Raw genomic sequence first — 22,352 nt, 5'->3', positions numbered from 1 at the left:
CTTGTCACTTGCTGCAGACTGTGAAATGCTTTCAATTGGTGAAATTTCAGGGCTGAGAAATTCTCTTTTATGTCTTCAGAAATGGAGAGCATTAACTATTCAAGATCTGAACCCTAATTATGAACTACTACCAGGAACATCCGGCGTCGGTTTTAATTTCCCATTATCAAAATTGTAATGTTGCATTTGGATAAATCTTGATACTTGCACGGAATTGTTTTAAAGGTCATAATGAACCTTCTTCTTAATGAGTCCATTAGATGCGGCAATCAATAGCAAGCATCTGACTATTATGTTTATTGATGAGCTGATTGCCTGGAGACAGTCTTCAGAGAGAATGCAAATCCATTTTGATACTGGAAAATTGGCTTTTGATGGCTACAGCAGACTGAATTTCAGTCAACTAAGATATATCCTGCAATATTGTGAAAGTCATTAGGGACTTCCGTGGCTTAGACAGTGCTTACAAGAATCTTGCTCACATTAAGGATCGTCTGCAAATCTTGGCAAAGATCACACAGTGACTGTTGTTCGCTGAGGTCATTTTTAGACTCTTGTCAAGTTTTAGCAGCTGAGGTCATATCGTTTCTGTTTTATGTAAGCAATCTATAACCGTTATATGGAAAGACAGGCAAAGTCTTCAATGAATGCCAAAACCTTGAAAGCGGTGGTCAGCAGGGAAAGTGGTCATCTTCTCTTTTCACAGCCTGTCTCCATAGGTTCGAATATACAGCATAGCCCTTGGGTGGTCCTCCCTATGGCTCGTCGTCTTTCATCTGCACTGCATATTTCCAGTGACATTTTCGTCACAGTTTGATTTTTTTTTTGTACCAAGTTTCCATATTTCTGGCCCATCAGTATCATTTTTTGGTGCTTAGACCAATAGTAACTGATGTATAAACGGCCTTAGTTGGCATCAATTTTTTTTTTTTTAATACCAATTCACCAGTCATAACAAAATCGATGAGCCTGATCAAAAAACGCAATACGTAGCATATTCTGATCCGACGGTTCAACCCAACAATTGATGAACTGGACAGCCCCGCAATTTAGTATAATAAAAGTTATTCTTCTACTCTTACAGGTCGGGTTAGGGGCAGATATACGGCATTATAGAATGCTGTATATCAGCTCTGAAAGGTGATGGCCATAACTTTTATCGACCAAAACTGATGACAGGTTCCCTTTAAGCCACCGCCAGAGTATACTGGCAGTGACTCTTATAAAAAGCACACGAGCACTAGGCAGAGTCTGCGCTCTTGTGTATGGAGGAGTTAGGAGAGATAGCTGTTGGCTGAACGACTGGCCGGCCCATTGATAGTTATCTTTTGCGTATGGGATCCCTAGTAGTACACTTACACTGTGTGAATATTTTGAATGAGCGTTCCTCGTTCACGATAATTGTGCAGTCTGAACAGGCTGCCGATTAGCCGATGAGCAAGCAAAATGCTTGTCTATTGGGTGAAATGATTTCTGCAGCACTTAGTCCTGTGCTGCTGAGAACAGTGTTAGCCTATGAGCACTGAATGATCTATTATTTATTATAGATCCATCAGTGTATATCTGAAGTGGGGTTGGCCTTTGTAAACAGGCTCTGAAAAGACCGCCAAACTGCAAACATGTTGTTGGTCGGCGATTGTTTAAGGCTGCACATTGTGCAGTGTAAAATAGACCTGTAGTCTCTGCCACTTTCATTAATTATTTAGTCCTCCATAGAAATAGTTCTTTGTTTAACCTTGAAGCAGCCATTTCTCAGTGCTCAGCATTGTGCTGGAGAGACGGCACTGATATAAATTGATTACGGTATAGTGTGCTCAGCTCCTATCAGTCCAATGACAAAGGGTTGTTTAAGGTCAGAGGAGTAACAGAGACCGAGCCAGAGAATACCGAGCCAACGAGATCTCCGAGAAGAATGGAATTTACAGACACTGTCCCTCTGGAGGATTATAGCCGTCACACTTTAAGATCCTGTGTGTAGGTAATTGATGCTGCGTTTCTCGACATTTTATACTAGGGAAAAAGTTAGGAACTTCTTAAGGTTCCTTTATTTTATTTTTTTTGCATGATACAATTTTCGTATACCTATTGTTGTACATAGGGAAAGTTGATTTGTATCAGATTTTAAAAAAAATGAAGCCCCAACAAAATCCTAACCACTGTGACATAAGGTCCTAGTGACCACTTGCTTATTTGACGAAATTGAAGATCGTTTTTCATGTACAGTTTGCCACCACCCGTTAAGTGTGGGAGCCCCTCAGGGTACAGTGTTGTCGCCCTTCCTCTTCACATTGTATACAGCTGATATTCAGTATAAATCAGATCTCTGTCACCTCCAAAAATTCTCAGATGACTCAGTGATTGTAGGGGGCATTGTGGGGGACCGGGGGGAGGAGGAATATAGAAGGGTGGTTTCTGACTTTGTGGATTGGTGCCAGACTAACTGTCTAGAACTAAATGTAAAGAAAACCAAGAAGATGGTGGTGAGTTATAGAAGGAAAAAGGATGACTACTAACCGATCACTATTGCTGGCCAGGAGGTGTAGATGGTTGAGAGCTACAAATATTTGGGGGTTCACCTTGACAGCAAACTTGATTGGAGGTGTCATATAGAGAAGGTTCACATGAAAGGAATGAGTAGACTGTACTTTCTATAGAAGCTCAGGTCGTTCAATGTGTGCAGTAAAATGCTGGAAATGTTCCACAAGTCCGTTGTAGCAAGTGCCATCTTTTTTGCTCTCATTTGCTGGGGCAGTAGTGTGCGAGTAGCTGACGCTACTAAGCACAACAAAGTTATCAAGAAGGCAAGCGCAGCTGTTGGCCTCCATCCTGACTGTTTTGAGGAGGTAGTGGAAGACAGGATTCAAAAGAAGTGCAGGGCTATAATGAACAATAATACACACCCACTATACGGGCTGTCCTGGAATCAGAAGAGCACATTCAGCAGCCGTCTAATCCTACTAAGGTGCAAGAAGGAGAAATTCAGAAAATCGTTTGTGCCTACTGCTATGGGGATGTATAACAATTCACTAAGGGTGAAAGATGGCTATGACCTAGGGCTGGCACACTAATGGAAATGATAGAGATTTGTGTACCTTGTATTGTTACGTATTGTAGTTAGCCATGTGCAAGATCTGTGTCTAGTAATTACTCTATGTAATGCTGTTTGTAATGTAGTAATGCTGTTCATAGTGTTTTGTTTGTAATGCTAGTGTAACGCTGCTGTGATACCATAATTTCCCTTGGGATCAATAAAGTGTATTGTATCGTATCGTTAAAGTGGTCATGAAACCGACCTGGATGGGACTCCACTGTCCAGAGACCTCATAGTAGTCACAAGAAGGGTTCTCGCTGTGGTTACATCTCTTCAGCAATCTCTGGACATCACTTGGGCGGCCGTGTTAGGTCAGGTTCTAGACTTCACATCCAGCATGGACTCTCCTACATACAGATGCATCAGTTCTATAGCACAGGCACTTCTACAGATGTGCGAACACGTCTTGGGTCTCCCTTTTAGGGAGTGTGCACACAGAGTTTTCTAAGCTTGAGCAAACTCAACAAATTTTTCAAGAAGAAGAAAAACAACAACCGGAAAACGTCATTAACAAAGATGGCCCAAAAATGATGGAGAAATGCTCAGAGATATCATAATCAGAAGCTCCAATGTCCCTTCATCCCTTCTATGAATCTTATTTGGAAGTTATTGTTTATGCTTACCACACGTTGGCACATGCGCTTTTTATTGGAGATGGTCCACATTGACCTCAACTGAACACCGTAATCACTAAATACAGCCCTGTTAGTAAACAGACAAATCAAAAGATTGTCCTTAAAGGGGTATTCCCATCTCCAAGATCTTATCCCAATATGTAGTAGGTGTAATAATAATAATGTTAGCAAATACCTCCAATTAGAAATGTACTATAGTTTTTCTGATTCGTTAGGTCTCTTTCTTCATTTGCAAGCACTGCAGGACCTTAGGTATCCATGATTACGACCACTGATATAGTGACAGTTAGCTAGTTATTATTGGTTGTAAACATGGATACCTAAGGTCCTGCAATATCGGCACATGAAGAAAGAGACATAGCGAATCAGAATAACTATACTACATTTCTAATTGGAGGTACAGTATTTGCTAATATTTTTATTATTACACCTGCTACATATTGGGATAGGATCTTGGAGATAGGAATACCCCTTTCAGGACAATCTTTTGATTTGTGTTTTTACTAACATGGCTGTATTTAGTGATTACGGTATTCATTTGAGGTCATTTTGGACCAGCAAATATTTTTTCTACCAGGGTAGAATTTATTTCCTTAGGGTTATTAAAGTCCTAGTTCTACATTTAGCCTCAATGTTGGGTATGCTAATTTGTGTTCTGCATTTTGTATCTGTATTTAGCAGCATATGAGATATCATGCATCAATGTAAATTAATAATAAATATCAGGCCTCATTCTGATGTCCATTTTTCACATTCATGTTCTATCCGTGGTTTTCATGGATAGAACACGTGCCCATTATATACAATGGGCCTGTTCACATGATCTTGTTTTTTGCAGGTTTTTTTGTGGTTCACGTGTCCCCCCAAAAAAACCTGTGATATGTTTCTGTTTGATCGGAGTCACGGATCAAAGTTACCCATACCAGTCTACGGAGCCATGAAAATCACAAGAACGTACATGGATGACATGAGTGAGCAATCCATGTGCTGATCGGGATTAACATTGTGATGGATAGGAGAATATTTGTAATGTATATATTTATGGGATTCTTCATAAATGAATCACTGATGGTTAAAACTGACACTGACCAAACACTTTAGAAACTTGGATCCCAAACACTGATGATACTCTGACCATTTTTTTTAAGTGAAAAATCATGAACGTCTAAATGAAGCCTTAGGATGAGTCCTTTTTGGTTGAAAACTCAATACTGAGTTTTACTTTTCTCTTGCCCATTGCAAAATATTCTTTTTTTTTGGAGTCTTATTTCAGTCATTCAGCATAATAATGTCGCCATCATACTGTGCTACCATCACATTTGAGTATTTCCTGACATATACCGCATAGCCGAAAGTGTGGGCACCCTTGAAATTGATCCATAAATTGAAGTATTTCTCCCAGAAAATAATTGCAATTGCACATGTTTAATACCTTTTGTGTGTATTGGAACAACACAAAAAAAGAGGAAAAAAAGGCAAATTGGGCATAATTTCAAACAAAACCCCCAAAATGGGCCAGACAAAATTGTTGGAACCTTTCCAAAATTGTGGGTAAACAACTTTCTTTCAAGCATGTGATGCTCGTTCAAACTCACCTGTGGCGAATAACAGGTGTGGGTAATATGAAAATCACACCTGATACCAGATAAAAAGGGGAGAAGTTGCCTCAATCTTTGCATTGTGTCTGTGTGCCTCACTAAACATGGAGAACAGAAAGAGAAGAGAACTGTCTGAGGATTTGAGATCCAAAATTATTGAGAAATGTCAACAATCTAAAGGTTACAACTTACAAGTCCATCTCCAGAGATCTTGATGTTCCTTTGTCCACGATGAGCAGCATAATCAAGAAGTTTGCAACCCATAACGCTGTAGCTAATATCCCTGGACGTGGACGGTATTGTAACTAACTTTAACCCTGTATTAATATCCCTTATATGCCCCCTTTAAAAAAAAATAATGTCCCCTGAGTGCCCCTTTAAAGCAATTAATGCCCCTTTTAAAATGTATCAATGTCAACTTATTATCCCCTTAAAAAATAATATTACCCCCCTAGTTCCACCTCTAAAAGTAATGATGCCATCTTTGTGCCATCCTCCAGAAAAATTTAAGCACACCCTTTTTGGCATCCAATAGGTCAGTGGAGCCTTATGGACACATTCAGTATATTCACAAGGTGGTGGCACTGCATGGGTTACCAGCACCCAGGGAAAACAAGGCAGGTATTGCTCCCCTTAACTTAGTAGTAATGCCCTTTTAGTGCCCCCTTAAAACAAACAAATGCCACCTGAATGCTTCTTTTAGAAAGTAATAATGTCACCTGAGTTCACCCTTGATAATGTCCCAAGAGTATCCCCTCCAATAGTAATAATGCCACCTTTTTGAAACCCCCTACATAATAAAATACTGTTTATAGCCACCTAATATGAGCAAACAAATTCTCTTCTACCCTTCACACAGGGACGCTGCTATCTTGAAGGACTACAGCATCCTGCAGTCTAGTTGGTAGGGAGTGGTGGGGCAGCCTGTGGCTCTCTGCTCTACCGCGGGATCTGACTGTACCCATGTCATGTTGACACCGGTACCGTTCTAAGTGGCGCTTGCTCACATCTCTTCTTTATTAGAGATGTCACTGGGGTTTTTTTTTTGAAATTTTGAACCCCTCGGAATTTTGCGCCCCAGGCATCCACCCCTCTGGTGTTCCCCATGCTGCACCACTAACACCAGGAGGTTTCCCGAACATATGCCATATGTACAGCCTTATATCTGTGCTAAATAAATAGCTCCTCTGTGCTCCATGTGTAGGCGTTGTCGCACGCGTGATGCCGCTATGTCAGGAGGGTTGTATCCCGTATAGATTGGTGATGTTCGCCACACGTTATAATGGAGAAGGCTGGAATCCTTCTATTTGTTCCTACATGGCATTATGTGCTATTCTCACCATCTGTGAGGTTGACTCAATTTGCTCTTTCACTAAAGCAGAGTCATTACCAGTCAGTAACTTCATTTTCTCAGAAATCTTATTGGAGGTGTAATTTTACATACTGTGATCGGTCGCCATGGGAACAGTATAATGACCTTTTAGTTGTATAGGAACGAAAAAAAAAAAATCACATACTGTTTGTATTCAGGGTGGAAATAACAGAGTGTTAGATCTATAAATGGCAGAAGGGAAATGGTTCAATTGAGTAAAACAGAGTTTAGATTGATTAGAGTTCTCGAGGGTTCTGGCAACATAACAATCACAGTAAGATGCACATAGACTTACATGCATTCATACCCACACAGACACATGTACCTATATTCATATTAGAAAAATATTCACAATTGAGAGTCCTCAGTGGTTGATACCTTTTAATGGCTAACTGAATAGGTGGTAACACATTGCAAGCTTTCCAGACTACTCAGGTCTCTTCATCAGGCATTGACTAATACAAAATCTGAAGAGTCACATATTTATGCACAACACAGCACAGAAAAAATGCAATAGATGAGACAAGTGACGTGAAGCAGAACTATCAGTATGGGAGAGGGAGAAACATAAATATTGGACCAGTACATAGATAAGGATGTTTTATAGTCCACTGATTGGGGTCTCCTAATGTGTTGTGATGCCCCCACCAGGTCTTGAAAGCAAATTCCTTAATTGATGTAAAAAGACATAAATCCATGCGACACATTCATTCCAGCACTGAGAGTGTCAAAGGTCGTCATAAATTTATACTCCCAAACACGTCTCTCTCTCTCTGAGATGTGAAGTTACCTTTCAATACTCATTCATACCTTTCAATATTCATATTATATATTCATATTATATATACACATATACATACATACTGTACAGTCATAAATACACAGACACATGTACCGATATTCATACTATATATACATACTGTACAGTCATAAATACACAGACATATGTACCGATATTCATACTATATATACATACTGTACAGTCATAAATACACAGACATATGTACCGATATTCATACTATATATACATACTGTACAGTCATAAATACACAGACATATGTACCGATATTCATACTATATATACATACTGTACAGTCATAAATTCATAAATACACACACATATGCATGCATATTTATATTCATACCCACACAGGTACATGTACTTATATTCATACTATATATACACACATACATACATACTGTACAGTCATAAATACACAGACACCTGTACTGATATTCATACTATATACACACATATACACACAGTGGGGAAAATAAGAATTTGATACACTGCTGATTTTGAAAGTTTTCTACCTACAAAGAATGGAGAGGTCTGTAATTTTTATTGCAGGTACACTTCAATTGTGAGTTAACCTGTTACCAAGAGTTAAACTTTCTTTTAGCGCCCCCGGAGGAGAAATGAGGCATTACGCAGTGCATATTGAAATCTGTGTTATGGCTTTTTCCAGGTCCTCCAGAGAGTGAGAAACACTCTTTATAACCCCTCTAGCTAACTAATGGGGATCCTGCATGTGGGGTACTGTATAGTAAATGCCTTTATTTCTTCCTTCTGTGCACACACTTGTGCAGGATGCAATTTGGAGATAATACCATTGATGATGTAAGAGTCTAACTACATTTTACTACCTTTTCATAGAAATCCCGTTTAATATGTTAATGTTCTGGCTGTACTTGACGCAGAAAAATAATTTTGCCAAATAACGAATGAACTCGTGACATGTCGGCCAATTTTACGTGGTGTTATATCATTTCAGGTTGTTTTTTCTCTCTTTGTGGGTCTCTCCGTAGGGTTGGTGTGGAATATATTAATAACCATTCCAAACAACCACTCATGGCATTAAGATCCATTTAAATGAGGAGTTTAGTTACATAAATATAGTTCCTGCCAGGAACATTTACTTTTTGTATATTGTTACAAAATCCATTTATAGGCAAATTTCTCTATTGGACTGATACAAGTTCAAACCCTTGTTCATGATGTTGGCACGGCCCCCAGATTGGAGAACGCTATGCCAGATGCAGTTTGGCTAATCCAGGGGGAGCAATATGAACCACGCACCATTTGTTTCCAACATGCAAATGAAATAATGATTTAAGTTCCCAGACTCGTATCGTCACTGCAACAGCACTAAATGTAATGTTCTCACTGTAATGGCTGCAAGTAGGGCTCGGGATAGATGAAGACTTCTGAGAGTTACGATCCACGCTGTGCAAAGTGATGTCTGTCCTAAGGGGGCTCTGGTGTTAATTGTCTTTGCAGAGGGAATGTTTTTGGAAATTGCAATTTTATTTTTACTACTTCAAATAGGGATTTCCAGGAATGTATTCTGATGGTGTCACGACTCTATTGTCGGGTGTCCTAGGACAAGAGGCTCATTCCCTGTCCCTAACTCTAGGGGCGCCCTAGTTCGCCCTGTTTCCCGGATTACTTCTGATGGTGAAGACGCCGGGGCCATGTATCTTGCCTTAGCTCCTGAATCCACTCTCAGTCTGTACTCTTCCCCCACCCAGGGAAGAGAGGAGTAATAGTGTACCGTAATAAACCAACCAGACTAACAAGGTAATACAGACAGGGATAAAGGAAAATACCAATCATACAAATATACTCACACAAACTACAGAGGTATACACCGGGGAAGGGAGGATGGGGTAAAACCAAAGTAGGAGAAGGAGCAGAATTATCACACACCCACAATTTAGCAACAGTCTCAGATAAAAGCATAGGCTTTTACTAGTGGTTCAGTCCCTCGATCCTTGTTCACATTCACGTCACTTGGCAAGTGGAAAGGTTTCAAATACAGGACTGTCCCACAGGGGTTGCCTTGACGTGGCGGGGTGGCTTGTGCATTCTTTTGATCAAAATTATGCTTACTAAATACCCTTATCATTATTATTACCTTTATGCATTATTTGCAGTTTATTTTTTATTTTTTTATTTTAGGATATTTGTGTTTTTTGTTTTTGTTTTCTTAAATTATTACTGTAAAATAAGTTGTGGTGACTGTCAAATACAATGCAGCCACATCACCGCATCGTGTAGTAGTGCAGACTATTCCTGCAGTCTTTTATACACTTTCCAATCGGACAGAAATTCTGTTGTTTGATAAGTTTCCTGTATAATACATTACACTCCAGTGGCCGCTCAACCAATAAGTGCAGATGGTGCACTCGGTCCAGCTTAAAACCACCGATACATCTTGGTATCAAGATGTGCCATGTGCGAAACGTTGCTGCTGCTCTGTTGTTCCTGACAAATTCACCTCTGCTACATCTTTAAATGGAATTATTTTGAGTAAATCACCATTCCTTTATATTCCTGTTTGATTAAAGACATTGAAATAAAAGCAACTCCAATTAGCGTCTGTTCCCCAGAATAACTCAGTTGCTAATCGGCTGCACCTCCCGCCTCGCCGCTTCATAGCCGCGAACAGTGTGACACAAAGTGCTCCACATCACACCACAGTGACGCAATGTGAAAAGCTCCTGAGAATAAATCTTGCAAGAATATTTACGGCTGAGTAAATGCTGGCAGTGGCGGAAGAATGCGAGCTCCTTATCAGTCCTCAGACTTTATATCAAATATTTGTGGAGTTCTTTTGCAGTCTGGCTTTGTCTCCTCAATTTGGGTCTTATATTGGCAGGGCTGATGTTTCCATAGGGGGAGAATCGAGACATGAGAATGGGGTTTCTATAAGTAATTACGGTACCTATAAAAAAAAAAAAAAAAAAACTCTGAGTTTACCTTTAAATGTTAGAGATGGTCACAAACAAGAGACAAGTGTTCCATCCTCTGACTATACTGTATGTAGAGGGGTTCCCAAATTCACGTTTTTCGCCCGGTTTAGACCATTTGATTTTGATACAAGTAATCCAGGTCCCCTTTTGGGACCATATTTTTGAGACCCATACTAGATGACCTGGTAATACAAGAGGGGGGCACCGTTGCCCCTGATAAAGCCTGGCTGAAAAGAGCTGGTGATGCGAAACACTCTCCCGAGCTCTGCTTATAATGGTTGCCAGGAACATTGGATTTTGTCCCATCAAGAATCTAATATCTATGGAGAATTTCAGCCTTCTATCCTCTGATGTCCGGGAAAGCACAGCATCCCAAGCCAAATCTAAGGAGTCTGATGATATCCTGTAAGAGCTTAAAATGGCTGCTGGCATCCAACTTTTTGCATTGTTTTCTATTAAAGGGTTATTCCCATCATTACACTTTATCACTTATTAGTAAAATAGGTGAAAACTTTCTAATGGGTGGGGGTCTGGCCGCAGGGACCCACACTGATCCTGAGAATGGAGCTCCCATCTGAATGTAGTGTTGGCCAGGCATGCCTGGCAATCCATGCATGTGTCTAACAGCTGCGTGTGCGAAAAATGCTACCGCGGGGACTAGAACACACTGTCACAGGTGTGTCAGATGCTACAGACAGTCTCTGTATCTGGCTGCAAAGGGTCTCTGCATTTGGCAATGCAGATTCCTTCTTAATCCTTCTGACTTTTGGACCCAGTGGTAACCTCCCTCTGGCTCTAATTGACACCTGGACCTGGGTGTTTATAGACTCTTGGCCTGCTTCAGGGAGTCGCTGGTGATATTCACATTTTCCCTTGTGAAGGCTTGGAGCTATAGCAGTCGGCTAACTTCCTCTCTGGTGCTGTTGGAGGATGTTTGGTGTTACTTCTCTGAGTCTGCTCAAGATAAGCTGCTGCCCCCTTGTTTGTCTCCCTTCTTTTTAGTGTACAGTGGGGACTGACCAGTGCTCATCCCCCCTTCCCAAGTCAGGGCCTAGCTCTAGGGCTTAGGTTCCTGCTCAGCGATTGGTGTGGAACCAATATAGGGACGGTGGGGAAGTCAGGGTGTTATTAGATCTGCCTAGGGGTATCCACTTCTCCTTTCCCTAGCATATGGGCTTCCTTCCCTTCGTGTTGCACTTAGTCTTCCCACACTGTGCTTGACACATACTACTCGAGCACTCCCAGGATACTCGGATAACACCCGAGCATGCTCGGATAACACGATACCCGTGCCTGCTTGCTCATCACTACAGCTGATCCATGTGGTGTTCAGCTGGATTTGTACTGATGTAATGTCAGCTCTCCAAGACTGTAAGGTCAGTGATATTAATGATGCAGAGCAGCCCAAAGACACGCCCCAGAGGATCCTGTAAGTCACGGCCACTTGTAAGGACTGCTTAAATTAATAAAATAAAATAAAAAGGCCAATATGTCTTAAATCATGAGGCGGATTTAAAGAAAACAGAAAGCGGAATGTTTAGAGGCGCAGCAACAATAAAATAAGAACAGAAATATCTATCCTCTTTAAAATGATAGAATTATTATTTATTATTGTTAGATCTTTGTATCAGAAAATTTGACCATTATAAAGAATTCTGAACCCATTTATTGAATAAATTTAAAGATTTTTCCCAGTCTGTTGGGTAAGTCACAAATAATCCATAAATATCGTGCCAGTCCATATACCAGGGGAAATGCTTTATAAAAAATTCTTAAGCTATATAATTACTGATCATCTTATTTTCTACTTCTTCTACTTTTTGGCAAGCAATGAATGGTTAATTTTATTTCAGAAGACCATTGTGCAGATCTTACACATTACCATAATTAAAATTCTTCCTTATAATTAATGGGGCTTCCAGTTCTTAAAGCCGATTTCACAATACAAACTGCATACAATATTAAATACATCTCTAAGACCTGATGATGTACTTTTAAATGCATTTAAGAATGACTGTATAATCCATTATCAAAGTTTTCTTGCCTGGTAATAAAAGGAGCAAGACTAATGCTAGAAAAATGCCTATTTGAGGAGTATATCGCCTTTTTGATGTGAATTTTCAAAGCAAATATATCAGTGTCATCAGTTCTGAGAGATCTATTAAATAATAATCCAGTTTGTGTTGTGAAATCATTCAACTTTTTATGACCTGCATGTCCATATACAGTGGGGAAAAAAAGTATTTAGTCAGTCAGCAATAGTGCAAGTTCCACCACTTAAAAAGATGAGAGGCGTCTGTAATTTACATCATAGGTAGACCTCAACTATGGGAGACAAACTGAGAAAAAAAAATCCAGAAAATCACATTGTCTGTTTTTTTTTTCATTTTATTTGCATATTATGGTGGAAAATAAGTATTTGGTCAGAAACAAGCAATCAAGATTTCTGGCTCTCACAGACCTGTAACTTCTTCTTTAAGAGTCTCCTCTTTCCTCCACTCATTACCTGTAGTAATGGCACCTGTTTAAACTTGTTATCAGTATAAAAAGACACCTGTGCACACCCTCAAACAGTCTGACTCCAAACTCCACTATGGTGAAGACCAAAGAGCTGTCAAAGGACACCAGAAACAAAATTGTAGCCCTGCACCAGGCTGGGAAGACTGAATCTGCAATAGCCAACCAGCTTGGAGTGAAGAAATCAACTGTGGGAGCAATAATTAGAAAATGGAAGACATGCAAGACCACTAATAATCTCCCTCGATCTGGTGCTCCACGCAAAATCCCACCCCGTGGGGTCAGAATGATCACAAGAACGGTGAGCAAAAATCCCAGAACCACGCGGGGGGACCTAGTGAATGAACTGCAGAGAGCTGGGACCAATGTAACAAGGCCTACCATAAGTAACACACTACGCCACCATGGACTCAGATCCTGCAGTGCCAGACGTGTCCCACTGCTTAAGCCTGTACATGTCCGGGCCCATCTGAAGTTTGCTAGAGAGCATTTGGATGATCCAGAGGAGTTTTGGGAGAATGTCCTATGGTCTGATGAAACCAAACTGGAACTGTTTGGTAGAAACACAACTTGTCGTGTTTGGAGGAAAAAGAATACTGAGTTGCATCCATCAAACACCATACCTACTGTAAAGCATGGTGGTGGAAACATCATGCTTTGGGGCTGTTTCTCTGCAAAGGGGCCAGGACGACTGATCCGGGTACATGAAAGATTGAATGGGGCCATGTATCGTGAGATTTTGAGTGCAAACCTCCTTCCATCAGCAAGGGCATTGAAGATGAAATGTGGCTGGGTCTTTCAACATGACAATGATCCAAAGCACACCGCCAGGGCAACGAAGGAGTGGCTTCGTAAGAAGCATTTCAAGGTCCTGGAGTGGCCTAGCCAGTCTCCAGATCTCAACCCTATAGAAAACCTTTGGAGGGAGTTGAAAGTCCGTGTTGCCAAGCGAAAAGCCAAAAACATCACTGCTCTAGAGGAGATCTGCATGGAGGAATGGGCCAACATACCAACAACAGTGTGTGGCAACCTTGTGAAGACTTACAGAAAACGTTTGACCTCTGTCATTGCCAACAAAGGATATATCACAAAGTATTGAGATGAAATTTTGTTTCTGACCAAATACTTATTTTCCACCATAATATGCAAATAAAATGAAAAAAAAACAGACAATGTGATTTTCTGGATTTTTTTTTCTCAGTTTGTCTCCCATAGTTGAGGTCTACCTATGATGTAAATTACAGACGCCTCTCATCTTTTTAAGTGGTGGAACTTGCACTATTGCTGACTGACTAAATACTTTTTTTCCCCACTGTATATGGCTGAGGAGGATTGATCCTACTGACAGATTCCCTTTAACCTAGTGTGGAGCTTGTGATACAAATATGGCTACTAGTATGTACTATATTGTAAATGGATAAAAATAAGTCAAAGCATATATATACAGTGGGTACGGAAAGTATTCAGACCCCTCTAAATTTTTCACTCTTTGTTTCATTGCAGCCATTTGGTAAATTCAAAAAAGGTCACTTTTTTCTCATTAATATACACTCTGCACCCCATCTTGACGGGAAAAAACAGAAATGTAGAAATTTTTGCAAATTTATTAAAAAAAGAAAAACTGAAATATCACATGATCATAAGTATTCCAACCCTTTGCTCAGTATGGAGTAGAAGCACCTTTTGAGCTAGTACAGCCATGAGTCTTCTTGAGAATGATGCATAAAGTTTTTCACACCAGGATTTGGGGATCCTCTGTCATTCTTCCTTGCAGATCCTCTCCAGTTCCGTCAGGTTGGATGGTGAACGTTGGTGGACAGCCATTTTCAGGGCTCTCCAGAGATGCTCAATAGGGTTTAGGTCAGGGCTCTGGCTGGGCCAGTCAAGAATGGTCACAGAGTTATTCTGAAGCCACTCCTTTGTTATTTTAGCTGTGTGCTTAGGGTCATTGTCTTGCTGGAAGGTGAACCTTCGGCCAAGTCTGAGTTCCAGAGCACTCTGGAAGAGGTTTCCATACAAAATATCTCTGTACTTGGCCGCATTCATGTTTCCTTCAATTGCAACCAGTCATCCTGTCCCTGCAGCTGAAAAACACCCCCATAGCATGATGCTGCCACCACCATGTTTCACTGTTGGGATTGTATTGGGCAGGTGATTAGCAGTGCCTGGTTGGTTTTCTCCGCACATACTGCTTAGAATTGTCACCAAAAAGTTCTTTCTTCATCTCATCAGACCAGAGAATCTTATTTCTCATAGTCTGGGAGTCCTTCATGTGTTTTTTAGGAAACTATGCAGGCTTTCATACAGTTAGGTCCATATATATTTGGACAGAGACAACATTTTTCTAATTTTGGTTCTAGACATTACCACAATGAATTTTAAACAAAACAATTCAGATGCAGTTGAAGTTCAGACTTTCAGCTTTCATTTGAGGGTATCCACATTAAAATTGGATGAAGGGTTTAGGAGTTTCAGCTCCTTAACATGTGCCACCCTGTTTTTAAAGATAAAATAAACCACAAAAGCGCGCCCATAGGGCTTTATCAGATATAATAAGTAAAAATTGAATTGTTCAGGGTACTCACCCTCAGAGGTTGTGTAACGCCACAACTACTAAATACGCTCAATCCCATATAATGAACCTGCAGCAGGAGGGTGTAGACAGACAGCGTCTGCTTCCATTACTCAAAGAGGAGATCCCAAAAGGGGGGGGGGGAAAACCTGGTTCCCGCGCTGCTTTACTTCAACCCTCAAATGGAGAAACTCCAGTCGATTCTAGGAGTAGGTTCCAATAAAGGGACCAAAAGTAATTGGACAATTGACTCCAAGGCTATTTCATGGACAGGTGTGGGCAATCCCTTCGTTATGTCATTCTCAATTAAGCAGATAAAAGGCCTGGAGATGATTTGAGGTGTGGTGCTTGCATTTGGAAGGTTTTGCTGTGAAGGAAACATGCGGTCAAAGGAGCTCTCCATGCAGGTGAAACAAGCCATCCTTAAGCTGCAAAAAAAACAGAAAAAACCCATCCGAAAAATTGCTACAACATTAGGAGTGATAACACCAGCAGGTCAAACTCACATACATGGTATATCACATTTACATCTACCATATACAGTGGGGAAAAAAAGTATTTAGTCAGTCAGCAATAGTGCAAGTTCCACCACTTAAAAAGATGAGAGGCGTCTGTAATTTACATCATAGGTAGACCTCAACTATGGGAGACAAACTGAGAAAAAAAAATCCAGAAAATCACATTGTCTGGTTTTTTTTTCATTTTATTTGCATATTATGGTGGAAAATAAGTACATCACAATGCAGAAATGCAACGTTTCTGTGCGGTAAAATCCGCTGCGGATCCGCTGCAAATCGGCATCGTGTGCACACAGCCTAATAAGAGAAACATGGATGCACAATCAACTGGGGTATACACCATAATCAGTCCCCTTTGCTACATCCATAAAGATCCCACTCTGCTGACTGCTCATGGCCTCCCAAGATCCACAGACATAGTCACAAGTACCAAATCACATGAAGAGTTAATTACCGAGCTATGTAGCAGCAGCAGCAGGAGACGGGTCACAGCCAGGATGAGCGTGTCAGCCCCGATGCGCGTTTCGGTCCTCCTTCAGGGGGCATGATTCCACTGATGACCGCCTGCTTCTTTTATACCGCCCGGTCATAGCGCGTCTGACCGCACAACCGGAAGTAGCGGTCCGGCCCGGAAGTGACGCGTGCCGTTTGTCAAGATTAGCTGAAACTCCTAAACCCTTCATCCAATTTTCTTGTGGATACCCTCAAATGAAAGCTGAAAGTCTGAACTTCAACTGCATCTGAATTGTTTTGTTTAAAATTCATTGTGGTAATGTCTAGAACCAAAATTAGAAAAATGTTGTCTCTGTCCAAATATATATGGACCTAACTGTGTGTCTTGCACTGAGGAGAGGCTTCTGTCGGGTCACTCTGCTATAAAGGCCTGACTGTTGGAGGGCTGCAGTGATAATTGAATTTGTGGAACTTTCTTCCATCTCCCTACTGCATCTGTGGAGCTCAGCCACAGTGATCTTCGGGTTCTTCTTTACCTCTCTCACCAAGGCTCTTCTCCCACGATTTCTTAGTTTGGCTGGACGGCCAGGTCTAGGAAGACTTCTGGTGGACCCAAACTTTTTCCATCTAAGGATTATGGAGGCCACTGTGCTCTTAGGAACCTTGAGTACTGCAGAAATTCTTTTGTAACCTTGGCCAGATCTGTGCCTTGCCACAATTCTGTCTCTGAGCTCCTTGGCCAGTTCCTTTGACCTCATGATTCTCATTTGGTCTGACATGTACTTATATAGACAGGTGTGCGCCTTTACAAATCAAGTCCTATCAGTTTAATTAAACCCAGCTGGACTCCAATGAAGGAGTAGAACCATCTCAAGGAGGATCACAAGGAAATGGACAGCATGTGACTTAAATATGAGTTTCTGAGGAAAGGGTCTGAATATTTATGACCATGTGATATTTCAGTTTTTCTTTTTTAATAAATTTGCAAAACTTTCTACATTTCTGTTTTTTTTTCAAAAAATGTATAATTTATGGAAGGAAATCATCCAGTCTCCCAAATTTATTATCCGGAGTGGAGTGTGGCTACAAACAGTATATTTCATGGGGGGGGGGGGGATCCAGCATTTCCATGTATTACATAATCGCTGATTTCAATGAGAGCTGTGTAATGTCCCATTTTGCCTGTGGTGGCGCTGCAGGTGCCAAGTTCCATCATTTCTTGTTTTTTACAAATTATCAATTTTTATGTACCCCTATTTTTTGGACTATAAGACGCACCCTAAATTTTGGAGAGGAAAATATGAAAAAAAAAGATGGGGGTCCGTTTCATAGTCCAAATTTAAGGCATCTTACCTGTGAAACCAGGTCACAGGAGGCATGATCCCTTCCTCGGGAAGCCGGCGGCGGCAGAAATGGAGCGACACTGTGGAGCCTGGGTGGGAGAAGCGGGTGCCCCAGTGGTGCGATGCTGTTTGCCTGGTGTTGGTGGTGAGGCAAAGCTAAGTGCATTGGTTTCCTGGCGGCTGTGGGCTTCAAGGAAATGGCTGCCTCCGGTGGCGCATGAGCAGATTGAGATTTCGTCCGGGCGGCCATTTTCCTGAAGCCATGAGCTACCGGGGAATCAATGCACGCAGCTCTGCTCACTACCGACACCGAGCCCGCAGCTTCTGCCACCGGCGGCCTCCTGAGGAAGGGACCCTGCCTCCTGTGATCCAGCGCCACCACCGCCGTAACCCCCCCGGTAAGCTACATTCGGACTATAAGACGCCCCACCCATTCTCATAGTGCGTCTCATAGTCGGAAAAATGCAGTAAATTATATTTTATAAGGTGTCAAAAGTTCCTATGTGAATAGAAATACCGCAAAGGTTTCTTAGGCTGTTATCACATGTTGCATTCCGAAACAAAACGCGGTAAAAGCTCAGCGATTTTAATGCATATTCTGAAAATCTAGGCAAAAACTGCATCAGGAATACATCATGTGAACAAGGACATAGGGTTAACCAGATGAAAAAAATCTGATTATGTCTGACCAGAATGGATGAAAGACTCCCAAAAGGTTACCATTGTGACATGGAATATCAAAGTACCGTAACTACACCAGCTCAATCAGGTCCAAGGAATCTGTTTAATAATGTATGCAGTTTGTATTGTACAATCTGATGGCAGATCCTCTTTAAGGACCCTTAGATCCAACCGCTAAATATTACAGCAACTGCAGCTCATAGTAATGCTACAAATCATCTTTTGTATTATTTTTTTATTTCCCTAAAGTAATAATCTGCTAATCTCTTTATTGCTAACCGAGATATATTATTTAAATTAGCATCCATGTCTTCTGAAAAGTACAGAGAGCGCTAATAATAACGATTGCAGGAAGGGATGTTGCGTTATTGGGAAGAGTGATGAACATAAGGAAAAACAATTTAATATTTATTTATTAAAGACTCACTCACATCAAATAATTTATCCTATTATTTAATATATTGGAATCATCATATTATACAGCACTGTGTACTTACAATTGCTCATTTTACGTTTCTACCCAGCTAATTCTTCTCTTTTTTTTCTGCTCTATGTAGAAACAGGAAGTCTCTTGTCCCTGCAGAAATCATTCCTCTCTTCAACTCCTGACCCAGGTGCTACGCCCCTCCCCCCTGCCATTGACTTTTGCAGTAAGTTCCAGGCAAAATTGACCTCCTGTTTCTACATAGAGTTTATAAGAATTCAGCTAGTCAGTTATTAATCATGTGATGTCATAGACCTAATGGAAAAGAGAAGAATTATCAGGGTAGAAAGGAAAAATGAGCAATTGTAAGTGCACAGTGCTGTATAACATGATGATTGCAATATATTAAGAGGATGCAAATTTTGATGGGAGGAGGAGGAGGAGGGCTTCTTTAAGTAACTTTTTTTAGTAGCTGCGGATATGTGCATCCATTTTTTTCAGTGTGTTGTGATACATTATTAATAGTGAATGATTTTTTTATGTACTTTGGATTTTTTTCTCATGCTTGGGCTCCCTCTATTGGCAACTTTTTAATATAACATTAAATTGATAGAAGCTAAAGATGCCCTTAGTGTTCCGTTGGATAATGGCAATATCTCAGACATTAGCTGCCTTGTACCTGATTTCTAACAATTTTTAACACATTTTTAGAATTTTTGGAATGGTTCCATATTTGTAAAAGACTGGAAGTATCAATATTGCCTGTCTGGTCTGATTTAGGAAATTTGGAAATATCACCGAGGATGTTCAAGTGCTCATGCATGCAGCAAATGAAGGCCTGCACAAGTGCTGTATTGCTGTTCTTCGGGGTTCTTATGGGTCTGTTTTGCAGTTTTTTTTGGAGTTATTCCCAAAATCACAAGTTATTCCCTTTCCATAGGATAAAGGGTAATATGTTGATCGCTGGTTGTTTGACCACTGGTAACCCCAGTGATCCCGAGAATTGGGCTCTGCAGCCCTGCCTGTAATGGAGCGGAGGGGCGCATGCTGGATCCATTGTCTATAGGACTGTCGTGGAAAGTTCATCCCCGCGCTCAGTTATTTCCAGCAGTTTTCTGCAGCTTATTCCCTATGGATAGGGATAATTTGTAATTTTGGGAATAGCCCCATAATGTGCTAGCATGTATTGAATATAGTTAAAGGAACACAGTGGCACATGTCCATCGCAAGCTATACCTTATGTATTTTCCGCACATAAACTTAAGGGTTAATTTTACACCCGTCTAAGTACAATATGGTACGGTATTTTTAAGAGGCATAAGCATCTTAATACATATATTGGATTTTTTGTCTGTGCGCCATAAAGTCAAAACTAAAGCAGTGATGAGCTGTTATAGATCTGTGCTATCATTTATTCCAATTACTGGGGCCGTAAGACACTTTGCGCCCTTCCGTAAGACACTTTGCTCCCTTCCGTAAGACCGCTTCTACTTTTAGAAAAAATCTTTAAAAATGCAATTTTTTTTTTTTTTGCACAAAACAGGCGAGCAGCAAAATTGAAATTATTGGTCGAAAAGAAATAAAACTGGCTTAATAAATCCTTAATAAATTCTCTTAGTCTACTTATATATTGATAGAGACTAGTGCACCAAGACTCGTTGCTCATCATAGAGAGACGAGGAAAGAAAAAAGAGAAAATCCTTCCTGGCTCCATGTATGGCATTTTGTATAAATCCCTAGATAAATAACCGGTCTCCGGTAATCTAGGAACTGTAACTTGAAAAATTATTACACCCAAGAAAGTCATCCAAGCAGGTTTGCAATTTTCTAATGAATTCTTCCTGCACAAAGTTGTAAATTATCACTGCCCTTACAGAAAAGAATCCTTTTCTTTATTTGTGGCGACACCTTCTTTCCACTAAATGTAAATGGCCCTTTGTTATGATTACAGCTCTGGGCATAAACAAGACATTTTTCAGTACTTTATCCATCTTGCTCAAAACAAAAATGTGGCCAGCTCACTAAGGGACCAGATCAAAGCTGCCTATTGAAAAGAGGAGGGCAGAGTAGAATAAAAAGCAAAGAAAAAGAGGCACAGACATGCCACTACTTTTTAGTGAGTGTGTTATCTCTATCCAGAGTTGGATTTACAGCTACACGGCTCAGTACTATTGTTTAATATCCTCCATGATGCTACTTTTTCCAACGCATCCGAAATAAAGACAGAAGATCAGGAATCCCTTATGCCTGTGTGTGCTATATGTGGGAAACATCACAGCTAATCCCTACTCACTAGCTCAGAGATGTCAGATAATTAAAAATGAAGTCTTCAGAGGGTAAAACTAGTGAAAAATGCAGGAGACAAGTCATACAATGGCCAGAAATAGTGCTATTTCTCATGTACACACACAAGACAGCCTATTCTGAGACTACAGGAGAGTATTAAAGGGAATCTTTAAGTTTTTGCTACCCCGTCTGAGAACGTGATTTGGGGGACCCTAACTAGTTTTGATAAAAATCTCTGTTCTCTGAATACGGAGCTGCGTGTAACAGATTTCTGTGTACACTGTACATAGGCAGAAAGCTACCAATCAGCGATGGTGGCGGGATTATACAGAGCAATTGAATATAGAGGACTATATGGCAGCAGGTTTACTAGTCCTATAGTGATAAAAACTACAGCAGCTCAGTAAGTGACACATCGCTGGAATCAGGGTATTGGCCGCTATATTATTTTGCTCTCAGATTAGGTGGAGTTTCTGGTGACAGATTCCCTTTAAGGTGAAAATTGTCTGCACCCTTAAAGTCTATGTCGTCTCTTTATGGCAAGACCTGACTATTTGTCCTCATGTCATGTAATCGCTTCTCTGTGACCCTTTTTATATGAGGAGGGCCATCCATGTACGTTTCACTTTAGACTGATGTCTTCATTAAGTTTTTGGACCTGTGATTTCTTTTTAGTAAGTAACGATATCCGTTCTCTCGGGCCGGTAATGATGTGATGAACTTGCTCCTTTCTCAGACTTCCTCGTGTCAGGGTTTTATGACTTGATATTACGAGCGCGGTCACTGATGTTCTCAGTTGACTTTTAATGTCAGCAAAGTTCTTCAACGGCAGGATTTATTGTCAGGCAGGAAAGAGAAGGAATAACACAATTGCCGGCTTTACACTGTGCCGGAATTGGCCGATCCACACGGAAAGCTCTTCTCATTTGGATTGTAGATATTTCTTCTTAGAAATATTCTATGTAGATGACAGATGGAAGCCATGGCCGGACGTGCGGGCGTCATATAAACGAGAGGCTGACCTTGGGATCTGCTTCATGCACATCGGCTTTTCTGTCCTACTGATTATTGTTATAAATGATCAATATACCCAGAGACATAGAAGA

At 40.7% G+C, this 22,352-nt stretch overlaps 1 protein-coding gene across 3 annotated transcripts in view; it reads left to right on the top strand.

Annotated features, from left to right (window-relative positions):
- Nucleotides 1–22,352, top strand: part of PRKCE (protein kinase C epsilon) — a 483,682-nt gene that overhangs the window by 233,074 nt on the left and 228,256 nt on the right. The window contains exon 3 of one of the 3 annotated variants that reach the window (XM_073553989.1): nt 19,094–19,186. The exons of the other annotated variants lie outside the window; for them this stretch is intronic. Coding sequence (XP_073410090.1) covers nt 19,094–19,186 — 93 coding nt within the window. The remainder of the gene's footprint in view (nt 1–19,093; nt 19,187–22,352) is intronic. 3 annotated transcript variants of the gene reach the window in all.

The sequence above is a fragment of the Dendrobates tinctorius genome, unplaced genomic scaffold (assembly GCF_039654945.1).
Source record: "Dendrobates tinctorius isolate UK_male_01 unplaced genomic scaffold, ASM3965494v1 ptg000205l, whole genome shotgun sequence".
Taxonomy (NCBI): Eukaryota; Metazoa; Chordata; class Amphibia; order Anura; family Dendrobatidae; genus Dendrobates; species Dendrobates tinctorius.
The sequence above is the reverse complement of the archived record's forward strand: the minus strand, read 5'-3'. Positions and strand labels throughout refer to the sequence as shown.